We start from the raw sequence: 23,428 nt of genomic DNA on the forward strand, positions 1-23,428 counted from the left end.
CTGCAGGTCCCTCTGGCCATCCCATTTTGGGTCCTGGTCTGTAGCCAGGAAGAGAGAAGACCCAGGGAGCAGTAACCCAATCCCCTCTCGAAATATCCTTCCAGCTGTCCGCGTGGGCAGGGCAGGCTCGGTGGGAAAACTGGAGGAAACCAGACTTTGGCTTAATATCAAGACAGGAACAGACGCGTGGTAGTGAGCTCCCCGTCACCTGTAGGGTTCACATATCTCATATCCCGGTAGGGACAGGGGAGGAGGGGTGCTGGTCTGGCCAGAGCTGAGGCTCCTGTGACCACCTGGCTTCCACGGTGAGAACAGCCGTTCACAAGGCCCTGATGAAGCCTCCCAGCACCCACCCTGGTGCCCAGGGCGTTATACCCATCTTAAGGATGAGGAAACTGAGGCGCAGGGACAGGAGAGTCACTCACATGGTGTCTCCAGCCCAGCCAGCATTCGCATGTGTGACCCCGTCCCTGGGACTAGGATTGGGGAAGTAGGACTTGGGTTGGGGCCTGAGGTTGCCCTGACAGAACCTTCCGGAAGCCCCAGCCAGCCCAGTGGTGCTGCAGACCCCTTCACGGGGACAGGCAAAAAGTGCCTTGTGGGCTCTAGGCTGGAGATAAACCGGTGCAGGGGAGGGGGGAGTCCTCTGGCCCGGGATGTTTCCTGTAACGGTGACGGTCCCTGTAACGGTGACAGTCCTGGGACCAGTAGGAGCCCTGGTTAACTCCCCCGATCGAGACAGCAGCACAAAGCAGGGACGTCATTGTCCCTGTTTTACAGAGGGCGTCCCCAAAGTCCGTTTGGCTACGGAGATTCAAACTCAGCCTGGCTCTGGAAGCTTCTCCCCACGACTTCTTGGGTGTGCAGGAGGGAGAGGCGGCCAGGGGTGGCTTTGGTTCCGTGTTGGTATTTTTTAAGCACCTGCCATGCACGGGTGTGATGCAGCGCACACGTCCTCGGGCAGTGGCTGGCAGGGTGCGAGCGCCCCATCGTGCCGATTCTTGGGCCCCAGCCTGCACCTACTGAATCAGAAACATCTTGGGGACGGAGCCTGGTGACTGAGTTTGCACGAGCCCTCCAGGGGCTGCCACTGGTGTAGACCCGCAGCAGTCTCTTGGTCATAGGGAGAGTCTGGGGCTAACGCCCATTTTGTAGACTAACAAACTGAGACTCCAGAGGTTGGGCCGCTTGTCCCAGGGCTCTCAGCGCTGGCCTCCCTACGTCCCGTGGTCTGACTGCGTGGACGGGAGGGGTGACACAGCTAAAGTCACCAGGCAGGGGTGGGAAGCCCAGTGGCTGGGGACACGGGCTGCTGGGTTCGGTGTGTCTGCCCCTGCCGGCGTGACCTTGGGCAGGCTGACGACCTCCCTGCCTCGTTTGCGCATCTGCAGATGAGAGCGGTGACCCTCTCGATCTTGGAGGTCCTTGAGGACCGAGTGAGTCACGTGTGCGAAGAGCTCTGTGCAGAGCGAGCCCGTGTCGCTGTTTCTGGAAGGGGGGGTCGCTGCTCCGGGCCCTGCAGGGAGGCGCGAGAAGCAGGGGGCTGGGGAGATGGGGGGGGCGGGGGGCTGGAGGACATAGTCCTCTCCCTCCCACCTTGCGCACCCTGACGTCAGCACGCCCACCCCAGGGCACCTGGAGCCAGGGGGCCAGTGACTGGTCTGGGGACGCCCAGGGTGGCTGTGGCTTGCTTTTCCCTGAGTGACCTCGCTGCTGGCCGGCCTCGGACCGGCCTTGGACCTGCCTGCGCAGGGCTGCTTCTGGTCCCCTGCGGCGGCTCACGGCCAGAGCCTGGGGGCAGAGGAGTCCAAGTGGAAGGGCAGGCGGGTGAGCTGCCCGCGGAAGCTGCTGTGGGTCCCGCTTTTCGCCTGCCAGGCCCCAGGCCCCCCTGCCGGCCACCCCACCCCCTCCATGCCCTCCCCGCTGCTGCCCCCTCACTTCTAACTCTTGTCTAACTTCCTTCTAGCCTTACACGCCTCTGGGAGTGAGGTGCCCAGAGGGGAATGCAGTGGCCCAGGTACGGACGTGGCCGGCTGGCCCGGGGGCAGGGGTAGGGCCGGGGAGGGCACCGAGGGCACCTGTCCCTTGCAAGGGGCCCCCCTCCTGGGAGCATGCCTCTGCCATGAGCACCATGGTCTGCTGCCACCTCCTCTGTGCCCCTGCCCGGTGAGTGTCTGTTCCCCATGCTGGTCCCGGCTTGCAGGTTAGGCTCCCCGCTTGCCTGTGCTGCTGGTTTGCCCCGACGTGTGCCCTGGATCTCTTGCTGTTCGTTTCCCCAACAGCAAATGCAGGGGTTTCCAAGTGTCCCCGTTTTATAGAAAATGGGGGAAATTGAGACCCAGAGAAGTGGAAGGGAGGGGGTCTTAGGGCTACAGATACAGGACTGGAGTGGAGGTCCCTCAGCCTCCTGCTGTGGGACTGCATCGCCGTGGGCCATCCCTGGGGCCTCCGCGCGGGGGGCTGGTCCCGTTTGCATTGCCCTGTTGGGGTGATGGTGACAATGCCACAGCAGATACGCACCGGGCAGTCAGTCACCCTGTGCCGTCACCCTCACTGGCTCACCCACCCTGTGAGGTAGGAACTGCAGTTCTACCCATTCTGCAGCTGGGAAAACTGAGGCCCGAGAGGCTACCTGAGTTTCCCGAGGTGCACAGCCAGTGAGGGGCAGAGCTGGGGGCAGGGCTCAGACGAGAACATGGAGACTCCCAGGACAGAGACCTGTGCCCATTGGCCACCCTCAGTCTGGCTCTGTTGGCCGTGCCAGCAGCCAGGAGATCCCGGGGTTGGGAGTTAGCCGGGTCGTGGGCACCAGGGTCGCCCAGGAAGCAGGCAGCCACCTGTAAAGGCAGTCACCTGGCCAGTGGCTTTGTCTCAGGGGTGGGGCTCCGGGCAGGTGTCAGGTGCGTAGGAGCCACAGGGCTGTGTTGGTGTCAGGCCACGGCCACTGCGCCCCAAGGGGCCCTGCCTGCCTCCCCCGGGCACCGCTTAGCCCCGTCTGTTCTCCCCGCACAGCCACCGTCAACAACAGCTCCGACACCGAGAGCATCCCCTCCCCGCGCGCCGAGGCCGCCAAGGACACGGGGCAGAACGGGCCCAAGCCCCTGCCCGCCCCGGGCGCCGACGGGCCGCCCCCTGAGCCGCCCACCCCTCCGCCGGAGGACGCCCCGGCCCCCGCCGAACCCGCCCAGGCTCCCGAAGCTGCCGGCCCCCCCACACCCCCACCGGCACCCGTGTCACCCTCCGCACCCCCTCCCGTGGTCCCCAAGGAGGAGAAGGAGGAAGAGGCTGCAGCGGCACCCCCGGCAGAGGAAGGGGATGAGCAGAAGCCCCCTGTGGCCGAAGAGCTGGTGACGGAGGCCGGAAAGGCGGACGAGCCCGGGGCGGCGCCCGAGGAGCCCGTGAAGAGCGAGTGCAAGGAGGAGGCCGAGGCCGGCCCGGACCCGGGCGAGGGCACCGAGGCCGCTCTAGAGGCCACGCCCGAGGGGGCGCTCAAGGCAGAGAAGAAGGAGGGTGCCGGCGGCAGGGCCCCCGCGGCCAAGGGCTCGGGCGCCCCCCAGGACAGCGACTCGAGCGCCACCTGCAGCGCCGACGAGGTGGACGAGCCTGAGGGCGGCGACAAGAACAGGTGAGCGGAGGCGGCAGGCCTGGCTTGGGCTTTTGTCTGCGCGTGTTCATTCTGTAAGCGCTTATTGAGCAGCTGCTGTATACTGAGACAGCGCACGGGCCGGCTCTGCCTGCCCTCGGGGAGCCCCTGGTCCCTGGTCCTGTTAGGGAGGCGGACGCGGAACAGTCCAGGAACAGGTGCGGGTGGGGTGAGGAGGACCTCCCAGGGGGTGATGTTCAAGCTGAGACTGGACGGAGCAGGAAGGAGCCATGGGAGGCGCCAGGGAGAGAGAGTGCCGGGCAGCGTGTGTGAGTTTCCTTAGGGTTACCATCCCATGGTGCCACGGACCAAGTGGCTTGAAACGGTTGTACGCTGGCAGGGTCCTGGAGGCCAGAAGTCCGAGAGCGAGGTGCGGGGGGAGGAGGCACAGCCCCTGCGAGACGGGGCAGATCCGTCCGTACCTCTCCCAGCCGCTGGCGGCTGCGACAGTCCTCGGCTTGTGGGCACGTTGCTCTGGCCTCCGCCTCTGTCGTCAGGTGGCTTTCTCCTCCGTGTGTCTCCATGTCCGAAGCTTTTTCTTAGAAAGACGCCAGGGTTGGACTAGGGCCACCCTGAACCGACGTGGCCTCGTCTTAACTTGATCACATCAGCAAACAACCCATTTCCCAGTCAGGCCACGTTCACAGGGACCCGGGTCAGGATTTGAACACGTCTTCTTGGGCAACACGGTTCTACCCTCAATGTGACGGGAGGGGCAAGCGCAGTGGCCCAGGGCGGGAATGTGGGGTGCGCCCGGGGGGGTTCAGGAGCGGAGCCCGGGGGGCAAGGGGCCCTCGCAGGCCAGGTGGGCAGCTACGTTTGTTTTCGGACCTTCAGAGCTTCTGCCCAAGAGGCCGGGGTGTGGTTTACCCCCGGAAACCAGCCGGCTGGCTGCCGTGTGGGGGTCGAGGCACAGGCAGGAGGCGGCCGCGGTTGTCCTGGGGGCCGAGTTGGAGAAGCTGAAGGTGGGGGCAGGGGGAGACTCTTCTCCTGTGGGCCAGGAGCCCCGGCCCTCAGCTCTTGGGGTTCCGGAAGGTGGGGAGGTTCTCAGGGAGGAATTCCTTTCCTGCTGGGGTGTCCTGGCGGGACCCCGCGCCTTCCTGTTTGCCGTGTGCTCCTCCCTTCCTCACCTCTGCCTTTGCCCCGGCGTGGGCGCCCTGCCCGAGGCCCTGGGGACACCGCATTTTAACCGCTGTCAGTGCGGGTGCCGTGGGACCCTGGGCCCAGGCCGGGACCAGAGCCGCCCGTCCACCCGATCAGGGCCGGTCCCGGGTGGCCGAGGGCAGACCCTTGGTGACTCGGTGCCCGCTCACATCTGGAGGCCTGGAGGAGCTGTTTGCTGGCGAGGCGGGCGGATCACTTTATTGTCACTAGAAACAGTGCTGTCTGTTTTGGTTCTCTTGGAAACATTCCGGGCAGAGCGAGGGAGGAAAACCTGAGCTTTGTGTTCGCCCAGAGCCTCTGCCTTTGCCCCGGGATTCACCCTGGGGCACGTTAAGATGGGAAGTTCTAGAATGTTTGCTGTGAACTCAGACTCATCCCTCCAGTCTCCTTGGGTTCCCCAAAGGGAGGTGAGCCCCAGGTGTCCTCTGTGTCCTGCGTCTGGGGGCCCCTGGGGACCACAGCTGACACAAGCCTCACCTGTGTGCGAAACCGTGGGTGGGGTGGGGGGCGGTCCTGGGAGTGCCAGGCAGCTTTCCGAGGGTGCTGTGGGTACCTGAAAGAAAGCAGTGCTCACGGCGCAGCTCAGCCGGCCAGGGTCTCCGCGCCTGGGTCCCCACCCGCGTCTGCTGGCTGTGGGGACGGAGTCATGGAAACATGGTCCTGCCCTGCGGCAAGAGCGCTGAGCTCACAGGGCGGCCGCACTGATAAGCGGCCTCCTGGAGTCTGTGTTTTGGGGACACGTGGCCGGCCCAGGCTGGAGAGCCAAGGGGGTTGGCTTGAATCCTGCAGCCCCCCAGACCCCTCGGGCCGGGCCCTGTGCCCCGCAGGGGACTCTGAGCCTCCCACCTGCTCCCCAGACAGCCCCCCCCTCACCCCCCGCCCCAGCTGGGCCTGGCGGTTGTCCCCGCTCCTGCCTAGAGTCCGGCATCCAGCCCCGGGGAGCGCAGGAGTCCTCGGCTGGGAGTTGGGACACCTGGTCCGTCATGCCCCGTGTGACTGGGGCCGGTCCCCCACCCGCGGGTCCTGCCTTGCCGTCTCGGCGAGCGAGGCTGGACGTGGGCCAGTCTGCTGACCTCTTCCTGGCCGGCGGCCGCCGCCCCTCCCTTTGCCGGCCGTGACCACGCAGGGCCGGGTGGGCGCTGGCAGACGCAAGCGAGATGCGTCAGAGCACGGCCCGGCGGCCCGGGCCTCCCGGGAAAGGCCGAGGGCCGGGCGGGCCCCGGGCGACCCCTGGTCCTGGCCGCCTGCCCACCGCCCTCCTCCTGGCCTGGCAGCCCCAGCCGGGTGAGCTCCGTGTTCCTGGAGGAACGTGAGATGAATCTCGTCCGGCCCCTGCCTGGACAACCCCAGGGGAGAGAGCCGTTCTGCTCTTGCTCTCCGGCACTTTCTGCCAGGCAGCTCTGCCTGGGAGTTTTCTTGGCAGACGACCAGAGATAGTGGCTTTGATTGCAAAACCCCGAGCCTGCCTGCCCTCCCCGTCTCATTTCCTGGAGAAGGTGGCTGGATGCTGTTTGGCAGGGCCGGGCCCTGGGGTCCCCTGCCCCCAGCCTCTGCTGTGCCGTCTGTAGGATGGGCGTGGATGGCTCATGGCAAGAGTAACTGAGTTAACGGCCGCGAAGCGCCAGCCCATGAGGGCACTCAGGGAAAGATTTGCTGCCGCCTCTGGATGTGCTGCGGGACCCCCAGTGTCACTCCGAGAGGGGCTGGAGTGCGGCTTCCTCCGCTGTCCCCCTGGAGTTTTGAAGGAATCGTGACCGCAGTTTGTCCTCTGTTCTTATCCCACAAGTGACTGGGTACCCGTGTGTGCCCGGCACGTTCTTAGGTGCCAGGAACAGGACAGACGGGTCCCTGGGCAGTTGCTCACTCGCTAAGCGGGGAGGGAGACCGTGGGCTGGCAAGCAGGGAGGGCCTCTCTGAGGAGGTGACACTGGAGGGTGATGGGAGCCCAGCAAGGGGCAGCCCGTGCAAAGGCCCTGTGACGACATGAGCGCATGTTCAGTGGGTGGCGGAGAGGCCCATGGCGAGGAGCAGAGTGAATATTTGGGGGCATGGGAGGGCAGGAGAGGAGGTCATGGTGGGCAGGGCCGGGGTTGGGGTGAGGAGTCAGGGCCTGGTCTCGGGGCCCTGCTGGGGCAGAGGGGGCTTGTTCGCAGGCCAGCCCAGCCCCACCCGCCAGCCCTAGGGCGTTGCAAGGACTGTCGCAGTCTGGTGACCAGGGGGAAGCTGAGGCAGGGCTCTGTGGACTTGGGGACGCACTGTCACAGGCCAGGGCACTCCTGATGAACGTCCCCCGGCCCTGGTCTCCCCAGCCCGGGCCTTCCAAGGTGGGGAGACAGCAGGAGTAAGAAGGCAGCCTGTCCTGCGAGCTCCAGACGCTGGTCACGCCCGTCCCCTTGGTCGCCCACAGGACAGCCTGTGGGGTGGCACCTGCTTTCCTCTCCATGTTACAGATGAGGAAACTGAGGCACGGTTGGCTCTTCCATGGTCAAAGAGGGGACTCAAACCCAGAGCCTGAGCTCTCGGCCACAGGGGTGGATAGGCAGGGTGGGCGCCAGGCCTCAGAGCCCATCCCCCTCCCTTCGCGGACCCCCAGAAAGGGAGCTCAAAGCCACTGTCTTTCCAGAAGACAAAGGCGTGGGAGAGGCAGAGCCAGCAGGGAGGGCTTCTGGGGGGGGTGTCGCTCTGAGCACCCACCTACCCCCCCCCGCCTCTGTCGGTGGCTGTCCCCTCTGGGGGCTTAGGGCCCTCGTGCTCCATGGGGGTTTGAACCCGGCGGCCCTTGTGCGGGTGTGGCCTTCACCCACGAGGGCTGGCTGGGACCGGGGGCTCCAGCACACTGTCAGCCCCCGGCCCCCCAACTCCTGCGTCTCGTGGGGCCTCTGTGCGTCCCCAGCAGTCTGACTGCCCCTCGCCCGGGCGGGGAGCCCCAGGGAAACCAAGGCAGGAGAGAGCGCACAGGCCCTGCCTGGAGGGCCCCACTCAAGGACGGTCCGCGTGGGACACCTACGCTTTCTTTTATACGTGTTATAAATTCACATTTTGTGTCTCTACGGAAGCATACACAAAAGTTTAAAAATTTATATTTTAGTATTTTTCTTGTATGTACATATAGAATATGCATTTTTACCATTCGTAGAAAAAAATACGGCAGGTATATCAAATCCTTTGTTTTAAGGCCAGCACACGGGATATTTTTATCTTCCTTTTTGTGACAGCTTCATTAAGACAGAATTTGTGTGCCCTACAAGTCATCCTTGGCATAGTCACAATGTCATGAAGCTGTCACCCCAGAAAGGGACTGCGAACCATGAGCGGTCACCCTCATTTTCTCCTACCCTTGTCCCCTGGCACCCACTAGTGCGCCGTCTCTGTAGCTTTGCCTGCTTGGCTGTTTGGTAGGGGTGGGATCCCACAGTACGTGGCCTTTCGTGTGTGGCTCATTGCCACGGTGCGTCCGTGCCGTGGCCTGTGTCAGTGTTGCGTCCCTTTCAGCGAGCGTGCGGGAGACCACGTTTTGTGTATGTGTCCCTCGTGTTTCCATTCCGGCCACGTGGCCGGTTCTGCCTTGAGCACCGGCGTGTGGGTTTTGCGTGGCCGCCGTCTTTGTCGTGAGCGCGTACACCCAGGATCGGCAGGTGGGGTCGCAGGGGAGCCCCACGTTTACCTGTTGAGGAGCGGCCAGACTGTTGTGCAGCGTGGCTGCAGCATTCTTTGTTAAATTTCAGTTTGCAAACGCAAGCAGTTGAAAGGGACGAGGGGGAGGATAACGCGGAGGGGGTGACGGGGGCGGCCAGAGGAGCAGGTGGGGAGTGCCGGGCAGGGATGGCATCGCTGTCAGACCTGGGTCAGGGCGCCCCGGCCTGAGGGTGGTGGGCAAAGCGGGGCTGGCCCAGGTGCAGGGAGCGAGGAGGGGCAGCAGCCAGAGGAGAGGCTTTCAGGGGTCCTCAGAACGAGTGGGGACAGGTAGGGAGGGGCCTGCGTGGCGCTGGCTGTGCCTGCAGAAGTCAGGGTGACCTTGCTGTCTCGGCCCGCCCTGCGCGCCGTGGGCAGCTGCGGCAGGCATCGCCGGGCCTGTCTCTGCTCTCCCCGCTCGGCCGAGCGTGTGGCAGATGCGGGCAGGAGGCCGGTACCCGCAGGGCTGGCCTGTCACGTGCCCGTGGCAGGAAGGAGACGTGATTCCTTGTTGCTGGCCGTCCCACCCGGGCAGCCGGGGCTCGGAGGGCAGGAGCTGTGTCCTGGTTGTTGTCACGGCTCTTACCTTGAGGCAGTGGCTGTGCCTCATAGTCTGTACGTGGCGCCGGGTCCTGTGGTCGCCGTGCGCAGGAGGGGCTGTGCCTGCAGGGACCGCCGGCTTCTCCGGCCTGCCTTAGTCCTGCCCTCCGGCCGAGCTCCAGGCCCGCGGCTGGTGCCCTCATACACCGTGTGGTCCCTCAGCTGCCCCGGAGCCCTGGGGCAGAGACCAGATTCTGTGCCTCCTCCGTGCACCCCAAGCCCAGGGCCAGGCCTGCTCTGTGCTCAGCAGACGCAGGTGGCAGGACGGAGTCGAGAACGAGGGGTTGAAGGGCTAGAGCAGACCCTGTTCCTGCTCTTGGAGACCTTGTGCCAGAAGGGGGTTGTGGCAGGTGCTGTGCCCAGGGCTAGGGTCCTGGGAATCCCGGGAGGCTTCCTGAAGGAGGTGGCACCACTGAGCACCTCGGGAACCACACCCCAGAGCACCCCAGAGCAGGCTCTGCCCCTGTGTAGGTCTCCGGTTCTGTGTCACACCCACAGACGGAAGGGCTGGCGCTTGTCACTGCGGGATGGGGGACATGCCCTCTGCCCCTCCACGCCAGGCCTGCGGCCCACTTGTCCTCACCCCCCAAGTGAGTGGCGTGTGGGATAGGGGGTTCCAGCACGGGTGCAGCACCCCGCCTCCCGCCAGCACAGCGAACTTGGCTCCGTGCCCAAGGCCCCGCCCTGGCACCCGAGCTTCTCGCGTCTGAGTGATCGATAATCTCCCGCTAAATCTCTTAATCTCCCTGCGCCTTAATCTGGTGGATTCCTCATCTCCCCGAGGGCCAGAGGGCCACGTGTGTGCAGTCTGGGCTTCTCTGGAATTTTCCTTGCCGGGGGCTGTCTTGGGGGGCATCTGGGTCATGGCCTCTGAGCCAGGATTGGTCTTGGCCCCTCCTGGGGCCTGCGTGGCCCAGGGGAGGAAGGGGGGGCCGCCTGTCCCCTGCCCCCCGGATCCTGGCCTCGTTCCTCGGGAGAGAGGGTGACATGGGCTGGGTGACCCTGGACAGTCACCTCCCCTCCCAGGGCCTCAGCACTGTGGCCCAGGGCTTGAGCCGGGCCCCGGGAGAGCCGGCTGTGAGCTGCAGCTGGCCTGACACTTGCTCCCCGCAGGCTGCTGTCCCCGAGGCCCAGCCTCCTCACCCCGGCCGGCGACCCCAGGGCCAACACCTCCCCCCAGAAGCCGCTGGACCTGAAGCAGCTGAAGCAGCGGGCGGCTGCCATCCCCCCCATCGTGAGTGCCTGTGCCGGGCCCCCCCAGAGCCCACCCTGGCCTTGACTTCCTATTCACCGAGACAGCAGCGCGGTGGGCGGGCGCCTGCACCTGCACCTGCAGCCGGCCTTTCCCGCTCCCGTTTCCCGGAGGAGTCCCCATGGAGATGAGACGGGGCTGAGAGCGGGCGGGTGCGGGGCGGGCCCCTCCCTCCTGCAGCGCCTTCGAAGCCAGCCAGCTCCTGCCCCACCCCAAGGGTCTCCCTGAGCCCCCAGACCAGACACTGGGCCGTGGGGAGCAGGAAGCCCCCCCACCCCGAGCTATAGCGGCACTTTGGCCAGAGAAGGGGGGGCCCACGAGTTCTGATCTTGGGCCTCCTGGAAGATTGTCCCGGCCAGGCAGGCGGGTGGGCCTCTTGGGGGTGCCCCCTCCAAGGAGGAGGGTCCAGGCTTCCCACAGGGGCTGAAAGACCCTGAGCTGACCAGGCTGGGCTGTCACTTGGGGCTTTGAGTGCTGGGCGCGGCTGTGCCAGGCTGCACTGCCAGCTCCCTGTTTCTCTGAGACCCAGAGGATTTGGGGTGCAAGGCAGGAGCCAGGTGGGCCGGGTTTGGAGGCAGCCCCGTGTGCTCTGTGCTGAGACCTACCTTCCTGCCCCACCTACGACCTTGAGCACATTGCGGCTCTTCGGGGCCTCCGTTTCCAGGCTGGGCACGCAGGCCTCTCCCTGACCTGTCACCTTTGGACGCTGTACACGGACACTCACTTCTCCTGGCTTCCCTCAGCAGGTCACCAAAGTCCATGAGCCCCTCCGGGAGGACGCAGCTCCCCCTAAGCCGGCCCCCCCTGCTCCCCCACCGCCACAGCACCTGCAGCCGGAGGCCGACGCCCCCCAGCAGCCCAGCAGCAGCCCCCGAGGCAAGAGCAGGAGCCCCGCGCCACCCGCCGAGAAGGAGGGTAAGTGCGTGCTGGGGCCGGGAGTGGGGGCCGACAGCAGGGACGGGGGTGTCCGTGCGTCCGGAGTGGAGCCGCCGTCTCCGGTCTGCAGTGCAGGGCAGGCAACGTGAACGAGCGCGGTAAACACGTCTGCCGCCCGGCCTCCGACTGCGTGTGATTCAGGCCACACGTGAACTTCCGGGCCCGCAGAGGATGCCTGGCACCCGCTGGCAGCAGCTCCCAGCTTGCCCTTGCTCCAGGCCAATCTGGGTTCGCTGGGGAGCCAGTGGTGGGATTCCCCCAGCAGCAGGGTGACAGCCACTGCCCAGGGCATGCCTTGCTGTCACTGCAGGAAGCAGAGTCTGGAGACAGGCGGGCGAGGTTCCTTGTGGTCTGGGTCTTCTGTCTCCGCCCCCCTCCCCACCAGGCCCAAGGAATTCCCAGCCTGTGTCTCCAAAGGGCGCCCTCCCCATGTCGGCCTGGCAAGTGGCGGGTGCTGTGGGCACGTTGGGGCCGCCTCCAGGGGTTACCCCGCACTGGGCTAGCCCAGGTACTTGCTGGTGCTCCCAGGGGTCTGAGGGCAGTGGGACCCCGGCCCAGCCTCGCTGATCAGCACAGCTTGGGGACAGACTCAGGAGGGCAGAGCCAGCTGCCCCGCTCCCTGCCACGGCCTTGGGTATGACATCCCCACTCCTCGAGAAAGCCAGACTGGTCCTTGCATGGGCTTCCTGGAGGAGGGCGGCACAGGTGATGGTCGAGGACAAAGAGCAGGGCTGTCCCTGAAGGAGGACTTGCCAGCCACTCCCCATCTAATCAGCCTGCCTCACCCACCTCCCCACGGCCACTGTCCCCTGCTGCAGGAGGCTTGGGGGGCCTGCCACATGGGTGGGCGGGCATCCCAGCCAGCACACAGGGCTGGCCGAGGCCACTGGGCCGGGTCGTTTGTCAAATACAACTGCCAAGCACTGTGCTAGGCAATGGGGGTCGAGCAGTGAGATGAGGTCCCTGCCCTGGGGAGCTGCTGATTTTGTGAGCAGGGACATTAAATGAGGGAACACGTGACAGAGAGAGATTGTTCTGGCGTGGCTCATCCCATAAAAGAACAGAACAGGTCGAGTGATGAAAGGGGCCCTGGGAAGGCCCCTGTGGAGGAGAGAAGGGGCCAGCTGCGGGAACAGCACATGCAAAGGCCCTGGGGCGGGAACACACTTGGAGTGTGCCAGGAGTTGCCAGGAGGGGGATGTGGTTGGGGGAGGGCAGGATAGGAGGGTGGAGAGGGACGTAGGGGACCAGATTGTTGGGGCCTCCTGGGCCACAGTGGAGAGTGGATTTTGTGCTGGGTCTGGCAGAAGCCGCTGGAGGGATTTTACATGCTGGGGACGGGTCACATAATCTGATGTAAATTTTGGAAGGCTCTTTTCGGCCATTGTTGAGTCAAAGGCAGAAGCAGGAGATCACAGGGCAGGTGACAAAGGCCACTAAGGCTGCACAGGTGGCCATGGAAGTGGGAGGAAGGGTCACGTTGCGAATTTGTTTCCGAGGCAAAGGCAGCAAGACCTGGTGACGAATCTAGTGTGGTGACGAGGGCAGGAGTGTCTCCCTGGGTCTGGGACACCCCCTGACAAGGGTGGCCTTCCCTGGTTCAGGGTACAGCATGAGACACAATGTGGCTCTGGAAGGACATTGCAGGTCTGGGGCACTGGCCGGGAAGGACTTGAGTGTTCCTGTCAGGGGCCCAGCTGGCTTCGGCTGGTGTCCGATCTAAGCAGGGCTGGAACCACACAGGGCCAGCCAGGGCCTGCTGGGCCGGGTCACGGGCCCCTGTCCTGGGAGGAGCCACCGGCCACAGTCTCTGGGCTGGCACTCCGCCCGCTGGTGTGGCCGGGGCCTGTGCTGTTTCCTGGACTTGCTCCCCGCGGGCCGGCGCACCTGGCCTCAGGCACTGCACGCCTCTCTTGAGCAGCCTGGCTTGCAGCTCCGCTCCCTCGGGGACACACATGGGCTTGACACCCAGCGCTGCCTCTCTGGTCTCAGGAAGCAGGCCTCCCCTGCCCTGGCTCCCACGCGCGGCAGCGCAGCCAAGCAGGTCCCGCCAAGCAGGTCCCTCGGGCTCCCCTGGGCCCAGCTGGAGGGACAGGTTGTCTCTGCAGGCTCTCGGCCGCCCGCCCAGCCTGGCCCAGCCCCAGGTTTCCCTTCCAGCACGGAGGCCCCTCCCCCCGCCCCGCCCCGGCTCTCCAGAGCTGAGCTGGAGAAAGCAGCGCCCAGGCACACTCAGCGCTGGGCGGCCAGACGAGCCAGGCCAGGGAGCCTCCACTGAGGCTGGTTGACCTGCCCATAGGATCTGCCCTCAGCGGGAGGTTCAGAGCTCAGGTCAGATTTCAGTGAAGGGAGAGAAGCCAGCAGGAAGGTGCCCTGAAGGCGGCCCTGGGCCCCTGAGCCCCTGAGCCCCTGGCTGTGTCTGGGGCCTCCCCAGGCCTGGGGACCCAGGGCCGACCATGGCGCCTCTTCTCAGGGCAGTGCTGCGTAGCCAGCAGGGTTCGGCCACGACCTGCAGCCCGGCTGCCTGGGTTTGAAGCTCCTGTCTGCCACTGCTAGCTGGAGCCTTTGGCCAGGTGACTTAACCTCCCTAAGCCTCAGTTTCCCCATCTGTAAAATGGGGATAACCACAGCCAGCTCCTCGTGAGTGCTGTGACCCTGTGTGAATTCACACTTAGATGCGTGTCAGCCGTGGGGGCCCCGGCGAGCCTCGCGTCTGCCTGTCGTCGTGCTGTTTGCAGCCACGTAGGGTTCAAATCCTGACGTGGCCAAATGTTTGCTGGTGGCCTTAGAGAAGCCCCTGATGTGTCCGCACCTCAGTTTCCCCTCTGTGAGAGGGTCTAGCGGTGGTCTTCCCTCAAGGAGGCCACGGTCACTCAGCACAGCGCCTGGCGCTAAGTATATGCCCGGCAGACCAGGCTCCACGCCACACGCCACACGCCACACGCGACACCCCGCAGCAGACGGGCCGCTGCCGCCCCCCTCGGCGCCGTGGAGAGCGCGGGTCAGCAAACCGAGCCGTAAAGAGCCACGTCGTAAATATTTTAGGCTTCGTGGGCCGGGCGGTCCGTGGCAGCTGCTCAGCTCTGCTGGGGACGGTAACCGGTGGACAGCCTTGGCCGTGCTCCGGTAGCCGTGTGTGTTCGGCACCGGGCAGCGCCGGGCCGGGCTGGGGGTGCCCGTGGGGTTGCTGGAGCTTGGAGGGTCCTGTTCTTGGCCTCGGGCAGCTGAGAGCCCCCAGCCCACACCCCGAGAGCACCCCCACGCCGAGCGAGCCCCGCAGAGCACGTGCGGCTCCCGGGCAGGAAGGCGCGGGGGGCGTCCCTTGCCAGTGCTGGCCAGGACCCCCGCCCCTGCCAGAGGCCAGTGCTACAGGTGCGGGGAGGTCACGGTTTGGGCAGGGTCAGCCGGGGCCCCCAAGGGGGGAGGCCGGACCCGGCCTGACTGTGCCACCCGATGCCCTCAGCAGAGAAGCCCACGTTCTTCCCGGCCTTCGCCGCCGACACCCAGAAGCTGCCCGGGGAGCCCCCGTGCTGGACCTCGGGCCTGCCCTTCCCCCTGCCCACCCGTGAGGTGATCAAGGCCTCCCCACACGCTCCGGACCCCTCGGCCTTCTCCTACGCTCCACCGGGTGAGTAGCTCGGCCCAAGCTTGGACTCCTCACCGATCGCTGGGTGCCAACTGTTTGCACTGGCTCAGAACTGCATGTGGCAGGACCTCGGAGTCTGATGGCACCCGGTGGGGGGCTGGCCTGGTCGGTATAGGGAGAGGAGGGCGTCTTTTGGGAAACGTGCAGGATGGGGACGGGAGCCGCCGGCAGTAGGGAGCCCCAGGAGGTACTTGAGCCGGCGCGGGCCAGGCTGAGAGTGGGCCCTGGCAGCCATAGCGGCAGCTGCGCTGGGGTCTGACACAGACCGTGATGCCAGCCAAGGCCGTCCTGAGCGTGCCGCCTGACGGGCAAGTGGGCCAAGGGAGCCAGGAGAAGGACAGGGAAAGGCATGGTAGCAGAGGGAATAGCACGTGCAAAGGTCCAGAGGCAGGAAAGAGCAGGCAAAGCCCAAGAACTGCAGCAGTTGGTGCCCAGTGAGCCAGGGAGACGCCGGGGCCAGGTCACGAACCTGAAAGCCATGTCAGGGGTGCACGCTTTATCCTGAGGTCAGGGGGAGCCATGGAAGGTTTGCAGCGGGGGCGGGGTGGGGGCTGTGAACCAGCCGACTTCAAAAAGATCCATTTGGTTCCCGGGAAGGAGCTGTGGGGGATAAGTGGACGTGGGGGGACCAGCCAGGGACCCAGGTGAGTGGGGACGGGGCTTGCACTCGGGACTGGGCAGTGGGGGGTGGAGAGAGCCTCCCTGGGGTGACGTCTGAGCCGAGGACAGACCTGCGCGGGGCGGCCCCCGGGGCACGTGTCTGGCAGGGGCACGACTGCTCCCGGGCCCCATCACGGACGGACGTGTGCCCTGCAGGTCACCCGCTGCCCCTGGGCCTCCCTGACAGTGCCCGGCCTGTGCTGCCACGCCCACCCACCATCTCCAACCCGCCTCCCCTCATCTCCTCCGCCAAGCACCCCAGCGTCCTCGAGAGGCACATGGGCGCCATCTCCCAGGTGAGGGGCAGCCCCAGAGCAGCCGGTGGGGGGCTCAGTCTTCCCATCCCCAAAGTGGGGGCAGCAGGACCCGTGAGGTCTGGTGGTGGGGGGAGGCCGGGCTCCTGGGGGGCTGAGTCTGTCCACTCAGGACCTTGTCCTTGGGTGGTCACTTGGTGGGCGGTCAAGAGCACGGGCTCTGGAACCAGATTGTGTGGCCTCAGGCCAGTTACTGAACCTCTCTGTACCTCAGTTTCCCCCCTGTGAAACGGAAGAGCAAATGCAGTAGACACAAAGGGCTTGGCAGGGTGCCTGGCGCGTGGCAGGCGCGTGGCTCCCGGCCATCTGCCCCTTCACCCCCAACCTGCCACCACCGTGGACGCGGCCGGGGGCCAGGGAGCCACGTGCGCCGTTTCCGTCACACCACACCAGGCGATGGTGGCCCTTCAAGGGGAGGTGATCGAGGCACTGACTTGTCCATGTCACACGGCTGGACAGCAGGGCCGGGCCTCCGACCTGCACGTCCTTGTGGGCCTTCCGGCCTTGGTGGAGGGTCCCAGGGGCGGCAGGGATATGACCCCAGCGCTCTGCCCCTGCAGGGAATGTCGGTCCAGCTCCACGTCCCGTACTCGGAGCACGCCAAGGCCCCCGTGGGCCCCGTCACCATGGGGCTGCCCCTGGCCATGGACCCCAAGAAGCTGGGTAAGGATCCTGGGCCTGGCTCCAGCCGTCCCTCTGGGGGGTGAGCGAGGGGCATCTCGGCCCATGGGGCTCTGGGTGGCAGCTGGGAGGCCCCCAGTGGTCCTGGCTGGAACTCGGGGGAGGGGGTGGCACGTCACATCCCCTGCAGCCCCCTGGGTCAGGTCAGGCAGGGTGGGGGACAAACCTCCCGTGTCCCTGCCTGGTGGTACATGACTCGCCTCTCTCTGGTCGTCAGCACCCTTCAGTGGAGTGAAGCAGGAGCAGCTGTCCCCACGGGGCCAGGCTGGGCCACCGGAGAGCCTGGGGGTGCCCACGGCCCAGGAGACGTCCGTGCTGAGAGGTGAGGCCCTTCTGCCCTGTGTCCCCTGCCCCCTCGGTGGTCAAGGCAGGACCAGGACCCTGTATCCAATCCCGTGGGGAAGTGTCATCTGTTGACAGTTGCCTCCTTTGCCGTTGAGGGGCAGAGGGACCCTCTGCACCGAGCCAGACTTGGGCCCCAGGTCTAGGGCCTGGGGAAGGGCCCCACACACACCCTGAGCCCCTGTGTGTCGTGTCTTCCAGGGACAGCTCTGGGCTCGGTTCCTGGCGGCAGCATCACCAAGGGCACGCCCAGCACGCGGGTGCCTCCGGAGAGCCCCGTCACCTACCGCGGCTCCATCACCCACGTAGGTGCCCGGGGTCACGGTGTGAGGGACAGGGTGGGTCCGGCTCGGGGCCAGCCTGTCTCATGTCCCTCCACCCTCGCCGTCCCGCCTCAGTAGATGGGGTGGCGACTGGGGCGTGGCAGTGCACGCTGTGGACAGCGTCTTGTCCGCGTGGAGTCAGGCACACGGGGTGCTGAGCAAAGCTCGACCCAACGACCCCTAGAGCTGGCAGGGAGCGGGAGGGCGTAGACCGAGGCGGTAGGCAGTGAACGCCGAGCGGCCGGTTCAGAGCTTAGGAGCCGGCAAAGTACTGTGGCTGAGAGTGCCTGGGGCCAGGCAAGGAGGGAGAGACCTGTCGAGAGGAGGTGACATGTCTGCTGTGGCCAGGAGAAATCGAGAGTGCAAGCCGTGCGAGAATCTCAGGGAACAGCATTCTGGGCCAGGGAACAGCATGTGCACAGACTAAGAGGTGGGAGGGCTCCTGGCATGTGGCCACGCAGCTGGTGACGGCTGGACCCAGGGTTTCGTGCCGGTGTGTCTGGCCCTAGAACACCATGGCAGAGAACGAGGAGCCCGCACACGCACGCCCACACACGTGTGTATATACACGTGTGTTAATGGCAGACCTGGGCAGCAGGATCTTCCACAGCGAGCTGTTTTTCGGACCCAAGGAGCCTCAGCACCCGCCACAGTGGAAACCCTTTTTGCTGTGTCTTTGTCTGAAATCCATAGATTCTGAAATCACAGGCTCTCAAAGGCAGCCATGTTGTGTGCAAAGAACAAATGCTCGGGCCAGAAGTCAGGCTGAGGCCACGGGGACACCAGCCAGCTGTGCCCATGCTCAGGCGAGGCAGGGAGCCGCCTGCCCTGTCTCAGTTTCCCTTCAATGAAAGCATTCCTAGGGGAGTCGTTCTCATGACGTTGTGGGGATCAAAGGTCAACATTCGAAGTTCCTGGGCATCCATCTGCCCCGTCACACATGGTGGCAGCTGCTAAGGTGTGTGAGGTAGGCGAGGGTGGGACTTTCCCACAGTCCCGCTGCCAGGCTGCGACGAAACCCGTGCTTGGCCCACACACGTGAAGAGACATTTATTAACCAAGCAGGCACTGGCAGGCAGGGACCACGTGGGACCATGGCCGGCTCAAGGACGTCACAGATCCCTGACCTGCCAGGGACTCCCCGCCCGCCCGGGGAGCAGAGTTCGCTGGGGCCAACACCACGCAGCTGCGGGCTCGTCTCCTGAACAGACTCCGGCAGACGGAAGCTTCCGTGCTGGTAGGAGCTTGACCGGCATGTTCTTAGAAGAGCAGGGGCCGCCAGCTGGGTTTCTGTCCTCTGTTCGTGCCGCAGAGGGTGGCACCTCTGCAACACCGCAGCTGAAGAACGTCGGGTGCCTTCGTTTGCACCAGGGGAGCCCCTCTCTGTCATCTGTCACGCTACTTAGCAAGTGCTGGTTTCCGCGCACAAACCCGGCTCTGACACGGATCAGCCGACGTCAGCCTGTGTCTCTGATGGGCCCTTCCTGGGAGGGTGCTTGGGCCTCCCTGCCGTGTGCCCTGCTGGTGAGAGAGGCGGCTGGTCCTGAGCGGCCCCATCGTTTAGCACGTCTGTCGCACGATCAGCGCACAAGTCTTTTCAGGCTCAGCGGGAAGCGTTTGCTCTGAGCAGCTTGCGGAGACCCACACGGCTTCAGGGCGACTCGCTCTTCCCCTCCTCGTGGGCCAGGGTCTGGGGTAAACACCCAGGGGCAGGCCCGGGTTTGGGGCACCCCATGTCGTCAGATCTGCTCCTGGAATCAAAGAGAAGAGGGACGTCAGGATTTGGGGACACCTTGTCTGTGCTGGGTGCCTTGGAGAATCGTCGATGCAGATTTCATAGAGGTGCAGGGTGAGGCTCAGAGAGGTGAGGTGACGCAAGGACGGTCACACAGCAAATCAGTAGTGAAGCTGCCACTTGACACCCGACAGTCTGACTCCACAGTCCTGTTCTGACCCCTCACGCTTGTTCGAGGACGTCACCTGAGGCAGGATGCTACCGGATGTGGCCCTCCGCTCTCGGCTTAAACACCTTCCCCTGCAGGGAGCTTACTCCCTCCAAGGCAGTGGATCTCAACTGGGGGGGATTTTACCCCCAGATTCCTAGGGGTATTTTTGATTGTCACAGCTCTGGGGGTGGAGGGGCAGTCGGGAAGGCTGGGGATGCCACAAAACCCCCCACAGCAAAGAATGATCTAGATCCAGATATTGATAGTGCCAAGGTTGAGAAATCCTGGGTGAGAACTAAAACTTCTGGTGTCCTGCCGGACCTGAGTCCTTGCCCTGGTTTTATGCAACCAAAGTACACGACCGGCAGTTACGGGCACAGCCCGGCAGCCGAAATCCCACAGTCCCTGCCAGCCACTGTGTGTTGGTGGTTGGTTTCCAAGGCTCTGAGAAGGTCACACCCTGCAGGAGTGGGTGGTGGGGACACAGAGTCCAGGGACAGACTGCCTGGGCTCAAATGCCAGCTCTGCCCCTCGCTAGCCAGGTGACCCTGGGTGAAGTCACCTGACCGCTGTCTGTGCCTCAGTTTCCCCATCTGAAACAGGCATGATGAATAGTACCTGCCTTAGGGCGTCAGGGACTGAACGAGTTCGTCTGTGGAAAGTGCTGAGAGCGGTGTTCGTTAGGCGGCTGCGTCCTGGGGGCTTTGCCTCCCCTTGTGAGACGGTGCCTGTGTGTACGTGTGTGCGCTGGTGGGTGCATACGTGTGCATTTGGGCTGTCAGGGGTCCTCAGCTGCGGCCTCCCGGGTCTCGCCGCTCGCACCTGCAGGGCACTCCGGCGGACGTCCTGTACAAGGGCACCATCACCAGGATCATCGGCGAGGACAGCCCCAGCCGCCTGGAGCGCAGCCGGGAGGACGGCCTGCCCAAGGGCCACGTTATCTACGAGGGCAAGAAGGGCCACGTCTTGTCCTACGAGGGTGAGTCGCCGGGGTGTCCCGTGCTGACGGCCGAGGGGCATTGGCGGGGCGGGCCGGGGGCTCTGGTGCCCAGGACTGATGGGGACCGGGAGGAAAGCTGGTCATGTGGTCACTCGGTAGTGGAGCCAGCCACATGCCGAGGGCACCGCAGGGACTAAAGCGGACGACGTCCCCACCCTCAGAGCACTGGGGACACACACACGAGGTGCAGACGGGAGGGCACCTTGTTGACTCTGAGCCGTGGACACTTGCCCCGCCCAGCTCACGCGTCCACGGGGCCACAGGCCTTGGTGTGTCTGGGGTTGGGCAGGAGAGGGGGGCCCAGACAAGTGGGGGCTAAAGGCAGCTGGCGCCCTTGGAAAAGGCGTCTGGGGGAGTTAGTGCCCCTCCCGGCGGGCTGGGGGGGCTGGAAGCTGAGATGGAGGGTTTTTCCCCCACTTTACAGATAAGGAAACCGGAGCACAGCCACGTCCAGTGGCCCTTCTGTGTGGCCCCCTCCTGGCCCCGAGAGAGAGAGAAGCAGGCCGGGGTCGGGGAGGAGGGTGTTTGGCCCATGGAGGAGGCTTCACAGGGAGGCTGGCTGGGTGAGGCCAGGGAGCACGATCCAATAGGGGGTGACCTGGCTGTCCCTGCAGGTATGCAAGCCAGCAGCAGGCGAGGGTGGGTCTTAGCGACCTCCCACCTCTGCCCAGTTCCTTACGATTCAGTGAATAGCCTTGCTGGGAGCATAGCAGGGAAACTGAGGCCTGGAGTGGAAACTCAGGTTCAGACCACCAGGCCCTCAGCCCTGCACTTCCGACAAAGCCCACGTGCTCTAACTGGCCACGGAGGGCTGACGGCTGGAGTGACCCTCCACCCCCGCCGGGCGCCAGGCCCTGGATCCAGAGAGGAAGGGGTTAAGGGAGTCGAGTGCTGGGAAAGTGGATTTCCTGGCAGCCGAGGCACCCAAGGGTGTGGAGATAAAAGCTGCTAATGGGCGCCCCTCTCAGCACTGCCAGCTGCGGGCCAAAATTGCCTGTCCTCCCGGGGCAACAGGGCATCGGCTCTCCGCCCGCCTCCGCCCCCGCCCCCGCGGCAGCCCCTCCCCGCCCAGGCAGCGGAGCTGGTGCCGTGAGGCTGAGGAACGGACCCCTCTCTGCTGCCGGGGAGAGACCATCCTGGGGACAGGCCATCAGGTGCCCCCAGGCGGAGCGCCCTGGGGGTGGCCGGGAGCCCGGGAAGGGCTGATGGGGCTGGCAGTCGCGGGGCTGTGTCGAGAGGTCACTAGGTGGACTCGCACTTTGGGAGCCTGGACCAGGGACTGAGCCGTTGCAGGCCTCCGGTGTCCCGTGTTTTAATCGGGGCTTCTAAACCCTCCTGTGCTCCGGGGCCGGTGGCCAGTGCGGGCAGCTGGCCGGGCGTGAGGCGGCAGGGAGTGGCGAGGACTGAGGCTGCCACCGGGCCGTCCCGGGCACCAGCAGCTGACTGTCGGCCAGACTTCTGGTCTCTGCGTCCGAAATTCCCAGTGTGTTAACGTCCGCGGTCACCGTGGACGAATTCCAGGACAGCCACACAGCACCCACCGTGTGCGCCCTCCGGGGAGCCAGGGGTCTGAAGGTCACCGGCGGCAACGTGGGAAGCCTGGGGGTGTGCGAGGGCACCTCCCCCGCATGTTCCCCGAAGGGTGTGGCCGGGTCCCGGAGCTTGTTTCCGACACCCCTGGACTCCCAAGGGGAGCCCCCGCCTGCGGGGCGGGACCACTCTATGCCTTTGCTGCCCTGGGGCCCCTCTGGGCTCAGGCCAGCTCCGCGAGGCCACCTCTGCCATGGACACGCCGTTGTGCACTTGTGTGTACATCAACACACATGGGCTTCTGTGACCGCACGTACACACGTGCAAAGCCACGGGCCACCAGGCGCACCCTGGTGTGTGTGTGTGTGTGTGTGTGTGTGTGTATGGACCTGCTCTGTCACCAGCCAGGGGCACGCACCTGCGTGCCGAAAAGAACAGTCCAGAAGGCAAGAGCGTGGGGTGTAGGCAGCTCACCCTGCCTCTCCCACCCAGCAGAGCTCAGCAGCGGGTAGCTGGGGTTTGCTGCGGGCCCCGCGCTGAGCCACACGCCTCGGCTTCGAGGCCGGGGACGGGGCCTGTGCGGAAGCGCTGTTGACTCCCGCCGTCCAGCCCCGGCCCCGTGCGCGGCCCCTCACCGTGCACTTCGGTCCCCAGGTGGCCTGTCTGTGTCCCAGTGCTCCAAGGAGGACGGCAGGAGCAGCTCGGGGCCCCCCCACGAGACGGCGGCGCCCAAGCGCACCTACGACATGATGGAAGGCCGCGTCAGCAGGGCCATCTCCTCCGCCAGCATCGAAGGTGGGGCCCCCACGGGGTTGTGGCGTAGACTTGAGAGCTCGCTTCTCAGCGCCCCGTGGAGGGCGGTGGTGGGATGCTGGGCCCTCGTTCACAGATGGGGAAACTGAGGCTGGGTTTTCTAGGCTCAATCCAGAGGTGGGACACTTCCTTGCCGGGTCCTGTTCCGCCACCGTCATTGTGGGACTGACCTGTGTCTGCCCATTGCTGGCTCAGGGACCCACGTGACGAGGCCCTCGCCCTCTGTCACCCAGGTCTCATGGGCCGCGCCATCCCGCCCGAGCGACACAGCCCCCACCATCTCAAAGAGCAGCACCACATCCGCGGGTCCATCACGCAAGGTACCGCCCGCCCTCCGCTCCCCGCGGCGTCCGGCCTCCCGTGCCCTCGCGGCAGGTGCCCTCGCGGCAGCTGCGACACTCCGCGGCGGCGTGCAGTGAAGCCAGGCAGGAGGGGAGGGACCCGCCCAGGGTGCGCGGGAACCCCCAGGACACGTACACGGAAAGGCGCGTGGTGTGTGTGTGTGTGTGCGTGTGTGCGCGCGTGACGAGGTGAGATACAGAGCAAGGGCACTTACTTGAAAGCAAAAAGAAAGCAAAATGCCACCTGTCACCCCTCTGCTCTGTGGATGTCATTTATGGAGCAACTACTGTGTGCTTGGCACTAACCCAGGTGCTGTGTGTTTTGAGGAACAGTCCTGGTGAGGAAGACACGGTTGGCAGGAGGCTCAGAGAGGTCAAGTGCGCGGCTGGTCAGCGTGGAGCCGGCTGCCACGAGCCCGGTGGTTTTGTGCTTTTCGTCTGCCTTGTTTTGTAGACTGTGACTTGACAAGGTGGCTTCAGTTCATAGTCTCATTTGATATACAAAGACACTGAGGCTCAGAGAGGTCAAGCCGCATACTCAGAGTCACACAGCAAGTGAGGGTTTGGA

The 23,428-nt window shown here is 65.1% G+C and overlaps 1 protein-coding gene across 2 annotated transcripts in view; it reads left to right on the forward strand.

Moving 5' to 3' along the window:
* NCOR2 (nuclear receptor corepressor 2) overlaps window positions 1–23,428 on the forward strand; it is a 155,257-nt gene that overhangs the window by 114,601 nt on the left and 17,228 nt on the right. Inside the window, exons 20-31 of one of the 2 annotated variants that reach the window (XM_069497217.1) lie at window positions 1,967–2,017; window positions 3,013–3,625; window positions 10,193–10,313; window positions 11,075–11,246; window positions 14,728–14,892; window positions 15,727–15,866; window positions 16,445–16,547; window positions 16,783–16,887; window positions 17,109–17,212; window positions 20,005–20,155; window positions 22,361–22,501; window positions 22,753–22,839. In XM_069497217.1, coding sequence (XP_069353318.1) covers window positions 1,967–2,017; window positions 3,013–3,625; window positions 10,193–10,313; window positions 11,075–11,246; window positions 14,728–14,892; window positions 15,727–15,866; window positions 16,445–16,547; window positions 16,783–16,887; window positions 17,109–17,212; window positions 20,005–20,155; window positions 22,361–22,501; window positions 22,753–22,839 — 1,953 coding nt within the window. The remainder of the gene's footprint in view (window positions 1–1,966; window positions 2,018–3,012; window positions 3,626–10,192; window positions 10,314–11,074; window positions 11,247–14,727; window positions 14,893–15,726; window positions 15,867–16,444; window positions 16,548–16,782; window positions 16,888–17,108; window positions 17,213–20,004; window positions 20,156–22,360; window positions 22,502–22,752; window positions 22,840–23,428) is intronic. The other variant, XM_069497218.1, reaches the window with a different exon arrangement.

Source organism: Eulemur rufifrons, chromosome 21, assembly GCF_041146395.1.
Source record: "Eulemur rufifrons isolate Redbay chromosome 21, OSU_ERuf_1, whole genome shotgun sequence".
Lineage (NCBI taxonomy): Eukaryota > Metazoa > Chordata > Mammalia > Primates > Lemuridae > Eulemur > Eulemur rufifrons.